General features: G+C 49.2%; 1 protein-coding gene across 2 annotated transcripts in view; it reads left to right on the plus strand.

Annotated features, from left to right (window-relative positions):
- ITPR1 (inositol 1,4,5-trisphosphate receptor type 1) overlaps nucleotides 1-17,943 on the plus strand; it is a 321,065-nt gene that overhangs the window by 241,962 nt on the left and 61,160 nt on the right. For both annotated transcript variants that reach the window (XM_079933479.1, XM_079933480.1), the window contains 4 exons: nucleotides 6,669-6,849; nucleotides 8,270-8,523; nucleotides 14,778-14,978; nucleotides 16,485-16,595. In XM_079933479.1, coding sequence (XP_079789605.1) covers nucleotides 6,669-6,849; nucleotides 8,270-8,523; nucleotides 14,778-14,978; nucleotides 16,485-16,595 — 747 coding nt within the window. The remainder of the gene's footprint in view (nucleotides 1-6,668; nucleotides 6,850-8,269; nucleotides 8,524-14,777; nucleotides 14,979-16,484; nucleotides 16,596-17,943) is intronic.

Raw genomic sequence — 17,943 nt, forward strand, 5'->3', positions numbered from 1 at the left:
TCCCCTCTCCCGCCAGACCTGCCCTGGATCACATCCACCTCTGCTTCCTGCTGCTGCCACTTCCTTTATCTGAGATGCTCGTAAAGGGCTCCTCCCGTGTCCCTGCAGGTGCAGGCTGGCTGGCTGGCTCTGGGTTCCGAGGTTCCAAGACTGTCTTTGCCCTCCTTCCCCCAAGTCTCTGAATTCTGGGGAAGATGGCTTTTCAATAAGGTGCTCATTCGCTCACCTTCCCTGTTGTGTGTCCAGCGCATGGCGAAGGCCCGTGGCTCCCATCCTTCTCCCCACACCCCATCCTGCACAGTGTGACCTCTTGCACCTAAAGAAAGGAGTCCCCCCACCCCATCCTGCACACTTCCGGCCTGTTGTTTAGAGGAGCTGCCAGTTGTCTGCTGGTCCCTAACTTCGGGCCGCCTCTGGTTTCAGGAGCCGGGTGGACCTGTCATAAATCACGCTCTGTTCCTTTGCAAGGACTTGGCTGGGCACAGAGGGTGGCTGCCAGGCTAATTAAGGGATATCTTATTATTTTCAAGAGTGATCTGAAAGGGTGGTCTCATTATTTTAAACTAAGACCTCAGTTCTTAAGTCCCCATACAGCTCACGCAGCCCGAGGAGGGCAAACTGTGTCCGCTTGGCAGTTAGCCGAGAGCAGGAATGAAATCCGAGCTGCTTGCTGTGTCAGCCAGCCACCACCGGGCCTGGGCAAAGGGACTGGCTCGAGTAGGCAGGAGACGTGGGCTCTGTGTGGCCTCGAGATGTCTGTTTCCCTCTCTGGGCCTCAGTTTCCTCCTCTGTGAAATGTGTAGGGCTGGACTAAACGGGTAGTTCCCAGACAACGTCCTGTGGACCCTGGCGTTGCAAGGAGGCGCTGCAGTGATGTGAGGGGCGTGCTCCCTGCTGTGTTTCAGGCTGAGCAGTTCTGCCTGTATCTCTCTCATATCTGGGTCCTTACGGAAGGTGGTGTTAGGGGACGGAGGAGAAGCAGGGTTTCCCTGCTGGGAAAAACATCTGGAAGTGTCTGGAATAGAGTGCTTCCAGCTTTAACATTCTGGGATCCGTCTTTTCTGTTTTGTGGGGATTGTTTTTCAGCCTGGCTTACAGTGGCCATACCTGGGTCCCCTCCCACCTCTGTCCCCCAGAGCTTCCATGGAGGTGGCCGCTGCAGGTGGTCACTTTCTCACCTGGCCCGACCCCGGCTTCCTTCCCTGAGGCCACTCCAAACATGGACCTGTTGTCCGTGATGTTGGCATTGACGCTGTGTCTGCCCCCAAATGCACCCTCGTTTTTTCGGAGTTGCCTGCCGATCACTGGGGCTGGTGTTCCGTGTGATCACTAAGAAGGCAGGCGGTGCACAGGGCCTTGAGTGCAGAGGCAGGGAGCGGGCGTGGCTCTGCCACACGTCAGCTGACCTCTCCTGACCCCAGCTCTCCCGTCTATAACGTGATGGATTTATGAATGGTGATATCTGTCTTGACAATCTCCTAAAACGCTGATGAGACAGCTTATGTGAAGAGGGCTTTGGAATCACATGCGATTTGGAGATAAGCAGAGGGTGAAGAAAGATGGGCCGTGAGGGCGGCAGACGCAGGTCCCTCTGCAGGGGAAGGTGGCCTCTGAGGGTGGCCCCTTGTCTGGACAGCCTTGACAAAGTTCTCTAGCCTTCGGGTAACAAAGCAGTTTTTTCCCCCTTCTCTTCCTTTTTATTGTGATGTGATTTACATACAATAATATGTAGAGATTTTAAGTGTACACTTTGATCAGATTTGACAAATGTTTATACCTATCGTATTTGTTTTCATTGGCTGCTGTAACGAGTTACGAAAATCTTAGTGGCTTGAGACAGCCAGACTTTTTATCTTACAAGTTCGACATGAGTCTTAACTAGACTAAAATCAAGGTGTCAGCAGGGCTGCATTCCTTTCTGGAGGCTCCGGGGCAGGATCCGTTCCCCGCCTTTCCCACTTTCTAGAGGCCCCTTGGCTATAGCCCCTTCCTCATGTTCAAAGCCAGCAACGCCGAGTGGAGTCCTTCTCACACCATATCACTCTACCCTCCTCTTCCGCTTTTAAGAACGCTTGTGATGACACTAGCCCCTGAATAATCCAGCATAATCTCCCTATTTTAAGGTTAGCAACCTTAATTCCATCTGCAACCTTATTCCCCTTTGCCATGTAAGGTGACATATTCCCAAGTCCCAGGGATTAGGGTCTGGACATCTTTTCAGGGGTGGGGGCGTATTATTCTCTCTACCACACCTGTGTGAATTCCACCCCAATCAAGACATTTTCTTCACTCCAGAAAGTTCTCTTGGTTCCCTTTTAGTCACTTCCCATTCACCCGCCCCCCGTTTTGCTTCCTCTTACCTGGGACCAATGTTGCCTGCTCTAGACCAGGTTTATTTGGAAGGCGGTGCTCAAACCTGCTGGGTGGCGTGGAGTGAAAAGTTTGGAGAAGTGAAACAGTCTCTCCATGGCTCTTGGCTCTAGGTTTTGGGGGTGGAGGTTGGGGTGTGATTCACTGAAATACGCCCATGGAGGGAGGTAGACCAGTGCCCATGAAGAGCCTGAGGCGGGTCAGGGCCAAGTCTCCACCTGCTCTGGTCCGAGGTCCCACCCGCTTCTGGGGAAACAGTCCTGAGGAGGGCGCCCCCTTCCCGCCCGCAGGTCCTCCGAGCACATTGTGACGGAAGCAGGTGGAATGAACAGGTCTGTGAGCCATGTTCAGGGCCTGATCTCACCGAGTCCAGATGACACCAGGCACCAGGGAGGGGCAGCGAGGGTCTCCAGGAGCCCCTGGCCCCGGCCTGCTACACGGCCCCTATGCCTTCCCCCGGCACAGCCCCTGATTGGGGACCGGGGGTCCTTAGTTCCTGCACGTGCCTCCGTTTTCACTTCTCCTCCCGTACGAGGTACCAGTGCTTCCCCTCTGGAGCCCAGCTGTCTTCCTTCTAGGGCGTCTGCTGAGCTTCTCAGTTGGGGCCGCTGCAGCCCCGCTGTCACCCCTCCTCGCTGCTCTGCCACTTCCCAGGCCCGTGCCTCTCACAGCGTCCTGGGAAGACGCAGTGTGTCACAGTGTGGGCTTCTCGGGCATGCTCCACACCTGATGCACATTATCTGAAAGACCCAAAAGGGTCTCCTGATCTCAAAAAGGAGTAATAGTAACCACTGCTTCATCAGGGGCTGTGTGTGAGGTGAGACACACGCAGGTTCACCCCAGGTTCCCGGGACCTTGTCAGGTCAGCTGTTGGGAGTGTTACTGTGATTATCTCGGGTCTTCATAGCCACCCGTGAAGGGTCCACCCTGTTGCCCATTTTGCAGATGAGAAGATTGGGGTTTCAGAGGCGTCGTCCCTTTCTGAGGTGACCCCAGCTAGTGAGCGGTGGAGCTGAAGACCGGTCTTTCTGACAGTTCTCGCCACTTAGCTGCTTGGGTGATGCCTTTGCTGTGGGGTTTTCACATGATACTAATGTCATGGTGGTGTGAAACCAACACACTTAGTGGGCACTGTGCTAAGCACCTGATGCACCCTGGCAGCCCTTCCACATGGGTTCAGAGAGGTTGAGTAATTTGCCCATGGTCACAGAGCCAGTGGATGAGGGACCCCAGCCTTGAACCCGGGAGGTCCAACTGGAAAGCCTGCCCCACTAACCCCTCCGTGAAGAGATGTTTCCTTGCTTCGAAGCACTGGTGGTATCTCTCCTCTTGCTTCTTACTAAGAGGTGTGATGGAGTTGGCCTCTCATTTCAGCGGGATGGCCAGGTGCCTCGGAGCCGAGCCCAAGACTCCCGGAATCACCTCTCCCATCCTCCAGCCCCCATCCTTGCTTGATGTCGCTTTTCTGTGCTTACTCATGTCACCGTACCCCGCTGTCCACTCTATCGTTTTATTGACCACGTTCTGTTTATAAAGCAGCTTCAAATCCTTGAGGGATGGGGACTGTTATAAACAGTGCAAAATAAATATACTGGCCATCGCAGAAACGTATGTAGAAGCCTGTAATCCTCAGTGCCTTGCCTTTCCCTCGTTTTATAAGAGGTGTCCTCGCCCTGACCCTGTCAGGTGACATAGGCTGGGTTAACCAGCTAGACCTGAAGCAGTGCATTTGTAGCAGGTGATGGGTGTGTACTCTTGCGCTCTTCCCGATGACACATGGCAGGCTTTGGCTCTTTATTTATTTACTTATTAAAGTGCACTTGTTTTCTTGAATGACCAGAGTGTCCAAGGATGCTTTTTCAGTTGCCTCCATGCCATGAGAAGACTTAAGGGGCAGCAACTGAAGTTCATTGCCCCGAGCAGCCGCCTCCTTGTGCAGTCCCCTCCTGACCCCGCGTGGGTGAGATGCTGTGTGACGCCTCTTGGTGGAAAATGGAATCACTGTATTTGGGTGGCTCTAGGTTGAGGTCTTCGTCCCCCGCACACCTCCTCTTGTTTGTCTGCGGAAGCGCTGGCCCTCAAAGAAGTGAACAATTGGAACTTGGTTTCTCACATTAGAGGATATGAAAAATAAGAATCTACAGTGTGGTGGGAATTTATTTCTCCCATGGCCGGATCTGATGGGGGGGGTGTAGCGAGTCAAGAGGAACCGTGAAGTGTCGAGTTGTATTCATTCTTTCACCAAATCATTACAGAGCGCCTTGTATGTGCTGGGCCTCTTCTGGGTGTTCTGACGACAGCTGTGAGCCATGTGGGCGAGGCTCCTGCCCTCTTAGAGCTTACACTCTGCCCAAGACAGACAGTTAAGTAGGTGAACAGTAAATACAGGTGTCGTTTCAGGGGCCAGTTGCTATGAAGAATAAAATAGAGCGTGTGAGGATAAACAGCTGGCGTGGCTGCTGTTAGTAGGATGGTCAGGGGTGGTTCTCTGGAGGAGGTGATGTTAATGCTGTGACTGACAGATGAGGGGACCCAGCCATGGGAAGAGCCAGGAGGAACCGGGCAGTGGCGCTGAGTGTCTGCTGCTGTTTGCCAGCACTCTGTGGACTCAGTGGTTAAAAGGCTACTTTAGTGAAAGTCATTAGCGTGACTATTGAATGACTGTGTCTTTTTCCTACCAAGCCGCCAGTTTCATGGGGCGCAGGCCTCGTTTTGCTGAGCATTGTTTCTCCTATAATGGGCGTAATCCCTGACTCATGGCAGGCGCACAGTAAATAGTGGATGGGCGGATGGACAAACGGAATGCCGGTTGAATGGATGGACGAACTAGAAGCCTAAAAAAACCAGAGGGAAGCAAAGGGCAGTGGAGCACACTGAAGGCTCGAGCTTGGTTCCCAGAGTGGGAGTGTTGGAGGACTCAGTGACACACAGGATGGAGGCAGGCAGTGACTTGTAAACTGGCATTTGGGAGTGGCTGGAAGAGAAAAGACAGAACCAGAGAGCACAAGTAGGAAGGCTGGATCCTGTGCTGTATGTAAGAAACAGCCAGAGGTAAAGAAGAACAGGGAGAGGGAAAAGAAAGGGCACGATCAAGAAGAGCTTGGTGGGCAGATGAGGCAGACATTTGTCAGGGCAGCATATGGGCTAGTGGCTAGAAGAAGGGTCACAGTGACTGAAGTTGCGTGTTGGCAGATGGAAACATGGTGGCTCTTGGGGCGGGGGCAGGCGCTGAATCAAGCACTGGGTGTGGGGGGGGTGAGAGATGGAGCAGTTAAGGGGCTTCATGAGGCTGGCAAGATGTTGCTTTTCTCTGGGATTGCAAGCCTAGGGTCACCTTCTGTAGGGAAGTACCATCTTTCCAAATGGGGGAGGATATGACATTGGCAGAAAGCGCCCACTGCGAGAAGCAAATATATTGTTTGGAGCTTTGTTTTATTCCTCTGGAAACTGACCGTATTGTATTTTTATGTAAAGAATTCACAACAGCGTGGTATCTGCAAAGGGGTGAAAAGAGAGCGCTCACAAATGAAGTTGAGATACCATATTGTGTTTTTATATCAACAATGTAGACTATTGCTTGCAGTGGGTCCAAAAAGCAAATGTGTATTCAAGAGGCGAGCTACCTGTTCACTGTTAGCTTTTTCATCTAACCACCCTTTACCTGCCCTTTAAAACCTGATTCGAAAATCACTTTTTTCCCGACGATTTTGGGATCACTCCAGCCCAATGTCATCCTTGCCACCTCTGAGCTTCCATAATATAATCGTCTGTGTAGCTTCTGGAGCACGTTTTACACATTGAAGCCCTCCTCGTGGGCGTGTCATGCTTCTGGTGTGGAGCCCTGTAGGGGCAGGTAGCACGTCTTACTCATCTGTATATATCCACAAGGCTTTGCAAAGAGGGGGGCTCGTAGAAGTCCTTAAACACATGACTGGCCCTGCAACAATCGCCAAAAATACATTCTGTTTCCATTGTTCGTGGAGTTGATGTATATGTGTGCAGGGGGTTGTGCTTCGTTGGCTGAAATCTGCCCACCACCCCTTAGCATGCTTCCTAAGCCTATATGACTGATTCAGCCAAGGACTGGCGGTTTGCTTTAAAGGCTCTGTGTAGAAAACCTCAGGCTGTGGAAGCCAGAGGATGACAGTGCATTGAACGGTGTTTAACCCTGGTCCAAAGTTAGACCGTTTTTGAGGTTTTGTGTCTGGCTCTGATCTCCACGAGGTTTTGGTGTCCTGAGTGGGATTCAGTAACTGGTGTGTCACAGTGTTGAAAAAGCTGTGGGTTTTCCTTGGCAGCACTCCTTTTTCTGCCGGTTGACAGAAGATAAGAAGTCGGAGAAATTCTTCAAGGTCTTCTATGACCGGATGAAGGTGGCCCAGCAAGAAATCAAGGCAACGGTGACCGTGAACACCAGTGACTTGGGAAATAAAAAGAAAGATGATGAGGTAGACAGGGATGCCCCATCACGGAAAAAAGGTAAATGCTCCCCTGCGTGCAGCTCTTCAGTCAGCTGGATTGTAAAGATGGGAGGAACCCCTGGTTTTCCTTTAGTTTTTACACGACTTCTAGGCTCCAAACTTTCTGACTGGGGCTTTCAGAAGAAGAAAACCAATCTGGTTGTGATAGAATTCTTCCTGTGTAACCTGAACTGAATTCCTGCTGCTTTGGAGGCTCCTCTTGTTTAATAAACTAACATACATTCTTCTTTGTCAAACTGAGGGTTTTGTTGGCAGGAAATCCATTAATAATCTTTTCCTGTAATTTCCATTTAATGTTAGAGAAAGTTGTGGAATACGCACTTTTAAATTGGCTGTCGTCTTTTGTCAGCTAATCCTCCCTTGTTTTCTGAAATATTTGAAAGTTCATAAAGCTTTTTATCCATTATCCCCTTTGAAGAGGAGTTATACTGGGGAGTGGGTAGACCCAAAAGCGTTGGAGTCAAATGGCCTTGAATAGGTCTGAGTCTCGTTTTTTTAGCAGCGTATGTGGCCTCGACCCAGTAGATACCAGTAGCCCACCCCCAACTTAAAATCTCTCCAGACATTGCCTGTCATCCCCTGGGTGGAGATGGGGTCAAAATCATCCCTAGTTGATCACCGCTGGTCTAGAATGGGGATAAAGAGAAGAAAAAGAAGAAAGGCTAACATTTACTGAGGACTTTCTATGAACCAGGCACTGTCCAAAGTCCTTTACATGTGTGACTTCATTTAGAAGTCAAGTGGACATTGTAAAATCGATAAAATCGTTATCCCCATTTTACAGATGAGGAAACTGAGGCCTAGGGATGGTAATTAACTTGTAGGATATGGAGCTAGTAAGGATATGGAGCTAGTAAGTACTACAGCCAGGATCTGAACCCAGGGAGTCTGGCTACAGCGTCTAATGCTTCTAGCTCTAGTGCCTGGTTACCTTACAGGGTTACTCTGAAGAGTCGATGAGGTAATAAACATGAGGTGCTTAATCACGGTGCCTTGGGGCTTAGTAAAGGGCTCCATCAATTGTTGTATAAGAACAGTAATTACAGTTTGTTTAGCTTATGTTGAGTGTCTCAGGAACATTCTAGAGGAAGACGTCACTGATGTTCTCCCCATTTTACAGATGAGGAAGCTGAGGCCCAGAGTCATAGATATATGAGGTTGACAGAACCTCTACTGCTTTTCCTCTAAACCACAGAGCAAGTGTAGGTGACATGTTAGAGCCACCAGCAAGCTGGAAGGGCTCAACTTACTTTTAATCCTAAGAGGTGAGAGAAGATGGTGGCTTCCTGGAGCGTTTTGCCGACCTTGAGAGACTCTCGGGTGAATTCCAGAACTTAGATCTCTGCACGTCGTCTTTGGTGTGGTGAATAGTGTTCCTGGGATTCGGCAGCACTGACCATCGTACGTTTGCCTTCTAGCCAAAGAGCCCACGACACAGATAACGGAAGAGGCCCGGGATCAGCTTGTGGAGGCCTCTGCCGCCACCAGGAAAGCCTTCACCACCTTCAGAAGGGAGGCCGACCCCGACGATCACTACCAGTCAGGGGAGGGCGCCCAGGCCACGGCAGACAAGACCAAGGATGACCTGGAGATGAGCGCAGTCATCACCATCATGCAGCCCATCCTCCGCTTCCTGCAACTCCTGTGCGAAAACCACAACCGGGACCTACAGGTGAGGGCCGGGGGCTGGGGCGGCGGGGGGGGGGTCCCAGGTCCTCACAGCTGCCGCCGCTTACTGTGACATCTCAGCTCCTCTCCTTTCAGCCCATCTCTTCGCGCTGAGGACCCTGTATGCTTCTCGATGTCTGGGCACTAGAAGTGTTTCTCTGTCTTGTCGTCCCCACTGTCTCCACAGGGACAGGGACCAGATCTCACGCTCAGCGGTGTAGTTGCCACCTGCTCCACATGTGTTTGTTATGTGTGTGTATGTGCCTGTGTGTGTGTGTGCCTCTGTGTGTATGTGCCTGTGTGTGTGTGTATATGCCTCTGTGTGTGTGTGTATCTGGTAGCCTGCCACCGTTTGATACATAGGTGTACAGGTAAAACTTGAATGGATGGAGGGGTGGATGATTAAATATACTAGACTTAACAGAATCTGGTACATAGAATGTTCTAATCAAATATTTCTTGGTTGGATGAATGAAGTGGCTTTCTGGTGTTTTACACAAATGTTCAAAAATATTTGTTGAACTGATTATTCCAGAAATCCTTTGTTCACTTTTTTTTTTGTCGTGGGATAATAACAATGGCCAGGTTTATTGGGCACTTAGATGATCCTGGATGCTAAGTGTTGCCTGTATTATAACACTTGTCTTATAGATGAGGAAAACAAGATGCGCAAGACCCAGTTAGGGAGTACAGAGCTTGGAAGTGAACCCAGGCAGTCTGGTGGGTAGAGGCTGTGCTGTCAACCACCGCATTAAGACAGAGGGCGTTTCCTTCCTTGCAGAGTTTCCCCAACAGCAAAGGCTTTTCAGGAAGGGCCAAGGATGGGTTCCAGAGATACCCTCTTTGTTCTGAGTGCACACAGATCTGTGGACGCTGTCTCTGCCCAAGAGAAGCATGCTAGAGCACCGGGGCCTTGGCCTTCTCCTAGTTTTGCTTCTGACTCTTGGGGAAAACACCCCTCTCTGCATAAAACAGATGAGGATGAACAGGAAAAGCGTGTCTGAACTCCTCTGAGGTAGAATGTTTTCTCCTAAAATAAATAGATTGGTGGGGGTAGTTTTATCTGAATTGTGATGGTTTGAAAAGAAAATAATTCTAGTCCGAACACCGCAAGGGGAAGGTGCAGCCTTGAAATATTTGCACAACTGAGTTTACCCACCAGGTGATTTGATGGCCTTTCACGTGTCAGCTGTGGCCAGACCATTCGGTGCCACCAGAGATCGCTAACACTTCAAATCTGCTGCAGAATCTCTGCCTGGATAAGTTGAGTAAGAAATTATATTGTGAAGCAGAAAGACAGAACCATTTAATGGAAGTGGGTGAAGTCTGCAGTATGAGTACTTACTGTGCTGATTTTTGTTTTCAATCAAATGGGTCCGAAGAGCCTGGGCTTTGAAAAAGCATCGAGGGACTTCCCTGGCAGTCCAGTGGATAAGACTCCGTGCTTCCCCTGCAGGGGGCACGGGTTCCACCCCTGGTCGGGGAACTAAGATCCCACATGCCGCGTGGCACGGCCAAAAAAATAAAAAATGAAATGAAATTTAAAAAATAGCATTTAGATCCAAGGTCATCAACCAGCCACGTATTTCAAAATGAACGGATTTCCATCAGCTCCACTGTCAGCCACGCAGGGACTTCAGGCTTGTTCTCTGCTTTGCTGCCCACTCCTTCCCTCCACTGACATTCCAGCTTCATCCCTGACCACGTCTGAGTGTGGGATCTTGGCTGTGAGTCTGTTTTTCTTGCCTGTTGCTCAAACATTCCTGCTTTGGACATAGAACACGTCGGCCCCTGATGCACTGGCCTGACTTGCGTGGATGCCAAGATCAGTGGGTGGACAAGGCCCTCATGACCCAAAGGGCCGGGGTCCGGTTACTGGCTCGTTGGCTGGCGTTTGTCTGGAGGCGGACTGTGTCTGCTCCACCTAAGCGTATCTACACCGTTCATCACCGGGGAGACAGGCCGAGGGAGTGTGAGCGATGCCCTGGGAAAGCACGCTGTCCCACCAGTAAGGAAACAAAGCCTACAGCTCGACTGCGGTGTCTTTGTGGATGGGGGCCCTACCCTGCTGCTGGGGCGATTTCTAGGCTGAACTTGGTGGCCAGTGCCCTGTATCGTTCCCCTATACCAGTGTTACTGGTTTCCACCAACCTCGGGCTCCAAAGGAAGAGTAGGTGGAGACTATGCATACGTGTGTTGATCTCCTCATCTCGGCGAGTACCCTGCTCTGTGCCCTGCCCTGGGGGTGATGGAGACCGCCCCCTGCCGACCTTCCCCTCACAGAGCTGCACGTCTAGGACAGGAGCCACTCGGCAAGCGGGAGGCTGCCGTGCAGGGTGATAAGTGCTACAGTTGTGTCATCTTAGGGGTTTTGTGGGTTCAGAGCAAGAGAACCAACACAGTAGTAAACTGGGTCCAGGAAGGCTTCCCAGAGGAGCTGATGTCTGCTGAGTTCTGAGCAAACAAAACACAAGGCTACCTTGAGTCGAGTCCATCCGTGAATGTCAGAGGGGCGGTCCTGGTGTGCTTGTGTCCCGGGCGTGGCTCTGGTTTCGTGGACCTGTTCTACCTTCCCTCCGCCCCCTTGACCTGCCGTCTTCACAGCACACCCAGCCTCCACTGGGAAAGCAGAGGGAGGCTCCCATGGTACGAATTCACCACTTCCTTTGGGGAAGTCTTCACAGTTTTTGTTTTGTACCTTAGCTCTTTGCAAAACTCTGCTTTGAACGAATTCCCTAAGAACTCCATGGGCAGAAGCCCCTTTTAATGCGTCCTTCCAAAACAACATTCTCTAATACGCCACTCTGCCAGAGACAGTGGTATCGGAGGGAGAGGGAGTGTACAGTATATTTCAATATATATACATTTAAAGCTTAGCAACTTAACCTTTGAAGGTTCTATAACGCCAGTGGTGTTAACTGCTTGGGGCTGCAGAATCCTCCGTTTGAACATCTTAGGCAGAAACGTACGTGGTAAAGGAGATGAGAACAAAGCTGCTTTGTTCAGAGTAGAAACGACAGAGTGTCAGAACTTTGCTTTCCTCCCTCACCTGCAAGAGCCCTGAGAGCTGGGGCATTCCTGGGCTCCTCCGGGGTTTTGCAGGGAGTGGCTGGAAAACCAGTGATCTGGACCAGTGGTTCCCAAAGATGAGGGCTGCACCCATCTACAGACTCCCACTAAGCCAGGCACACGGAGGTGGTAATAACATTGCTCTGATACGATGGTATTTGTAGGAATCCAGTTCTCACAATGATGGTTTTAGGTGGGATTCAACTACTCTGCCTGCCACCCTCTTGGCAGTTTTCTGGAACCGATGGTGGATCTCTGGGTCAGGGTTTCCTCGTGGATTCCGAGGGAGAAGACATTCTCGCGAGGAGAGAATTATCAGCTCCCTGGTATAAGGAAGTGCAGATGAGCCCAGAGAGAGAGGGACTCTGGCCCTTTGAAGTTGCCCGGAGTTTCTTGTCATATTTAGAACCTTAACCTTCCTGTTGGTAAATGTTCAGTAGCGATAAAGCCACTGAGTTTGACTTTGCTGAATGGGCAGTTGCTGCCTTAAGCAAGCTTTGTTCACAGTAGCGAGACACGTGACGGGAAGGACTGTTTCTGAACCATTTTCCGTATGCTTTTGAACCTTCCCCTGAGAGGCTGGCTTTGCCTTTCACCTGGGGTAAGGAATACAGGTCTTGCTCTTTCTCCACTGCAGTCTGTTTAAGCACAGACTCCACTGCAGTCTGTTTAAGAAGTCTTTGATCTCCTTCGTCTACCCATCTTGACTTGGTCCCTGGCCCTCCAAGGAAGACGACAAAAAGAACAGGACTTCTCTAGCCTGGACAAGGTGGGGTAGGTGGGATGTGCTATGGGTGAGCTCTATTCCTCGAGCATAGAAAGAGTTCCCATGGGCCTTTAGCGAGTGGCACGCCTCTGTTTTGGTAGAGAACAAGAGAAAATGGAACTGAGTTAGGAAGGAGACATTCTGGCTAGACATTCTGCAAAGGCCATGAGAAATGGGAGAGGCTTTCAAGAAAGCGCAGCCCACCGTCCTTCCTGGGGAGTCTGCAACATGTCACCTGCTGGCCTTGACGAGTTCCCAAGTCCCCTTTCCTTCATCCAACTTAATCCAGATACTTCAGCCAGTGTTTACGAAGCCCATGGCACGAGCCAGTCCCTGGGCCAGTTGTCGGTCACCAGTGCTGGTGCCCCAATCTCACTGGAGTCAGGATGGAGGGTTTCCTGAAAGAAGTGACTTGAGATGCCATCCTGAAGGAAGAGGAGTTAATCAGGGTGGAGACAGGGACACAGGCAGAGGGAATAGTGGGGCTGAAGCCCAGGAGATGAGAGAATGGAGGGTGCTTAAAGAGCAGGAAGAAGTTCATTGCTGCCAGACAGAGGAGCATGGCGGGAGAGATGATGTCCGTGAACAGAAAGGGGCACGACGGGAGTGGCCACATCCCTGAGCGGAGGTGGGGAGGGGCAGGGTGTGGCAGGAATGATGACACAGGAGTTGCAGAGGCAAAGGGGCCTCGAGAGCCATGCTGTGAATTTGAGCCTAGGTTAGCCTGGCTGTCTCCTGCCCTCTCCCTGAATACTCCTTCACTCCACCGCTGCATGCTGAGGGGTTCAGCCAGGCCCTCGGACAGGTAGCATCTTCCCCGAGGGGCTGGGGCGAGAAATGGCTGTAGAACCCTCCTGTGGCTTCCTGTGACCCTTAGAAAAATAGTCACCTTACGAAAGGTCACGTGGTCTCAAATCACCTGTCCTTCCTCCACCTCCACCCGGACCTGAATGACTGTGCAAGTTCTAGACTAGTCAGGAAGGCTTGCGCAGAAGGCCGTGAGGTTAACTGGGGGTGGGGGTGAGGGGGGTGACCTAGAGGATGAGTCGAGCGTAAACTTGATTACCAGCTTTTAATCTGGGCATTTATGGATGTTTTAATTACACAAGGCATACATGAATATATTCTATGAAGGTTTAGATGAAAATAAGTGTTTGGTTTAAGAAAACAGTCCCTCTACCCATTCCCACGTCTCTACACAGAGAGAACTGCTGTTGGTTTGGGCTGTATCCTTCCTGTCCTTTTTCTGTATATTTGGATGGAAGCACTGGATACATATTAATCTGCTATTTGCCTTTTTGTTCGTTTAACTTAACAGTATGTCCTAGAGATCTTTCCATATTGGCACGTATGGACCTACCTCAGTGTTTCCAACTTGTGATATTAAATGATGTTGATACACTATCATTTGTTTACTTCCCAACTGACGGGCGTTTAGCTTGTTTCCAGTTCCCCTCTATCTCAAACAGTGCTGTAGCAGACATCCAGTACGTACTTTGTGAATAGTGATACAAGTGGAATCACCAGGTCAAAAGTTAACATTCGTTTTATCTTTTGATGATATCTTTTTACTTTAAAAAGATACAGTTTTCTACAGTAAACATGTAACTTTTATAACTATGCCCAAAAGAATATCTGTGGTTAATCTTCCCTTCTTTTTAAGACGAGATTACTGGAGTCTATGACGAAAACAAAAAACAAAAAGCAACTCCTGTGCATCAGAATAGACTGTGAGTTATGAGGTGGCTGAATGTGGCTTGCTTGACTTTGTTGAGAAATTATCTGCTGTTATGTCTCTTGTTAGCATTGCAAGTTTACCTGGAGGATACATACTCGGACACGTGCACACAAGCACACACACATTTACTCGCTTTTGTTCCTTCCTTTAATAACGGAAGTGGCCAAACAAGATAAGCCAGGTTCCCTCCATGGCAGTGGGCTTAAGCCCAGCCTGTAACACTTCATTCTGTGATGAACTATCCTCAGTGTTAGGTTCTGGGCATTCAGCATCCAGACCACAGCATCATCTTTTAAACATTAACTAGTGTCCTTGGAAACGTCAGAAGGCTCTGAACATGTGATGGATGGGGAGGTGGGCTGGGGCGGAAAAGAAAGAAATGAGAACTTAAAAGCTACTGGAGTCTGAACTGGGTCGTCAGAGAGGAGCTCTCCTCCCCTGCATCCCATACAAAAGCACCTTGGAGAACAGGCCACAGTGTTTGCGGCCATTGCCATAGACCATGTCCACGGTTGACCGTCATGGGGGCTGGCTGACCCTTCTACCCAACACTGCATCTCTCTGCGTAATTGCTGCTCAATCCCAGGCCCCAACCAATTACATACCATCAAAAGGGCAGAATGAGTGACCTTTTCCCTCTTCTCTTTGCCTTTGTTCCCCCAACCTGGGGACTGCCCAATTGCAGAACTTCCTTCGTTGCCAAAATAACAAGACCAACTACAATTTGGTATGTGAGACGCTGCAGTTTCTGGACTGTATTTGTGGAAGTACCACCGGGGGTCTTGGTCTTCTCGGACTCTATATCAACGAAAAGAATGTGGCCCTCATCAACCAAACCTTGGAAAGTCTGACCGAATACTGTCAAGGACCTTGCCATGAGAACCAGGTAAATCCATTTGCATTTCGGGGTGGAGAAAGAAGTTCATCATTTTGAAGCATTGTTGACAGGGCCTAGTTCAGAAGTCGCACAGCATCTACCTAGGGACCTAGGGATTCAGTAGACCTGGAGGCCTTTTCCAAGCAGTGAGGAGGGAGCATCTGAGCATTATGTTTCAGGACGTGACCTAATCACAGGCACTCGAGGGGCTGTCGGGGTGATCGTGCCCAGCTTGGTTCGGTTTGAACGGCCCAACTCGAAGTTGACTTAGGGGTACATATTAAAGTTGGAGTTAAATGAATATGACCAGGAGACTAGGCTCTATTTCAAATATCAGGAAAGACTCAAAAAGGGGCTACTTCATGGAAGGAGGTTTAAACCTAACTAGAGAGAAAAACCTTGCTGTGTATGAGACAACTTGACGATAACATGAGACAATGAATGATTGAGACTTTAACACCACAGACGCTCAGAGGAGAGAAGGGCTCCGTTAGTCTTGACTTACGCTTCTCGAGAAGTATATTTTTGGAGTGGAACCCAATCGTTTCTTGAGTAGAGTCATTGCTTATCCCTGACGTCTTGCAGATTTTGTGCGGTTTTGCACCGATGCTAGAATGAGTATGATTTTTAGCTCAAATCATAGCTGTATCCTGGCTGGAGGGGGTAGGCCAGTGCTTAAATAGCCCATTGTAAACCCAGTGGCCAGGAAAGGTATGACATGCTGTGTTACTTGGGAAGCAAGGCCAGAACCTTGACTCAGAAGAGAAGAACGGCTTACAAGAGGGACCACTTGCTGTATATTAAAAAATCTGCTCTTAGTTGTCCATGACTACGAGGCTAGCATTTTGTTAGATCCACTTTCGTCTCCAGGCTTCCTGATGGGACCAACGGGGTAGTTTGAGTTAAAGTGAAAAGGAACAACTGAAAAATTACAGCAGGCTTTGGGGGAGAGGCTTTATCTAAGTGAACTTCTTTATAACCTCAAGATGGCTTTTCTGCCAAACAGAGGCCTGTTCAAAGGAGCATACTGGGGTGAATTCTGCTGCAAGTGGGGCTCTTACCTGGGGGAAGGTGATTAATTCTGATATTACGTGAATTAAAATGTGCTTTCCAAACTTAAGCCTTAAGCAAAAGTGTGCAGTACGAAAACCGAGTGATGTAGAGAGAATGCAACACACCTCTAAAGGGGAAAACAGCGCTCAGGACCCGGAATCAGTCACACACCATATTTTCCCTTAAGAACAAAAGCCCACTGCACTGTTTGGATTAGACACGGCCAATTTATCAGTTACAGTGCATGGGGACTTTCCTACTGTTTACTGTTAATTCTGAAACTAGAGACTTTCATCTGTCTTTTATTTTTACCACTTTCTCACGGAAAATTTGCTGCTCTCCCCTAGAGACATTACTGGGACTGGCGAGCATTGTGCTGAAATAGCAGTTGAGCCTGTTGGCCTGTGACGTCTGCTCTGTGACCAGCGTTTGTGTAATGTCTGCATGTGTCTCTTTCCTCAGAACTGCATAGCCACCCATGAATCCAATGGCATTGACATCATCACGGCCCTGATCCTCAATGACATCAACCCTCTGGGAAAGAAGAGGATGGACCTCGTATTAGAACTGAAGGCAAGTAGGAATTGAAAGCAAAAGACAGTAGCATCTGGAAACCCTTCTGTGTATTGCCTGTGCACGCGACGTGGTCACTGTCATGAAACTAAATACTAAACACAGTTCTTTTAAAGTAAATGAATGATCCAAGCTGCAGGTTCTCAGTAAAAGGCAGAACTTCAGTCTTTCCCTTCCAAATAAGGCCTTGGGACAGGATACCAGCTTTTCAACTCACAGGTCACATGGAAAGAGAAATCATCGCTCAAAGCTGAGAAACAAATTCGAACCGCATCCAAGCACTAGCAGCCTTGATTCTGAAAGCCGCAGACGGAGAAAGAATGGAAACTCCATTCCCTCTGTGGTCTCTCATCTTTCCCCCATTGAGGACATAGGGCCAGTTGAAGAAGAGTACAGCTAAAAACTATCTAGGACCCCCCAAAAAGTTGAACTTTTATATTATCCGGCAACACCTTTTTCTGTTCTGTGGTTGATTTAGCAGAAGGGTGGTTCGTAAGTGTTGGGTTAAAATAAGGAGAGTTAACCTGTCCAGAATCGTGCCTCTGGGCCTCTGATGAGTTTCTTTGCATCGTGTACAAACAGTGGCTGACAGATGACTGATGGAGAAGCACCCTTGACGTGCTGACTCCCTCTGATACCAAAATAGTTTTCTGGGGTGACGAAGCTTAAGCACCCTGCAGCAGTGACTTCAAGGTGATTAAGCTGCTGGGCTTACAAGCCAGCCTCTGGGGTGTTTGAGAAGCTGATCCACTACTTCTGATGTGGATTTCTTGAGGGTCCCAAGAAAATTAGTTTTAAAAAAATATTAAAAAGTAAAACCAAATGAACAAAAAGCCCCTCACTTATCTTAGGGCTTCCAAAGATTCTCTGAGTCCAAAGTTTCCATCCTGAGAGTCAGACTTGCAGCTCCATCCTGGTGTCTAAAGTATTTTTCGAAATGTTAGCCTTACTGAGCACATTTCATTTTCACCCGTTCCCATGTTGCTTGCCCCTGTTTGCAGCACTGGGCCACTTCATCACTGTCACAGGAGAGCCTGGACCTACAGGGTTTAGCTGAAAAGCCGATCTGTAGTTATGGCTTCAGTGGTGCCGGAGGACAGAAAGGTCATTAGGGAAGGTGGTAACACAGAAGCCCACAGGAATTGCACAGTTACTTTTATTTTTAGTATTTCAAAATGAGTGTCCAAACTAATAGATGGTTTGGGTGTATGGTTTAAGTGGATTTTTTTTTGGGGGGGGGGCACTATTTTTCACTATTTTTAACTCCTTTGACAAATCGTGTTGTAGAAGTAACTTGAACATCATTCAGGCTCACATCCCTGGCTACCATGTATCAGAATATATATGA

The sequence above is a fragment of the Stenella coeruleoalba genome (assembly GCF_951394435.1).
Source record: "Stenella coeruleoalba genome assembly, chromosome: 10".
Classification (NCBI taxonomy): domain Eukaryota; kingdom Metazoa; phylum Chordata; class Mammalia; order Artiodactyla; family Delphinidae; genus Stenella; species Stenella coeruleoalba.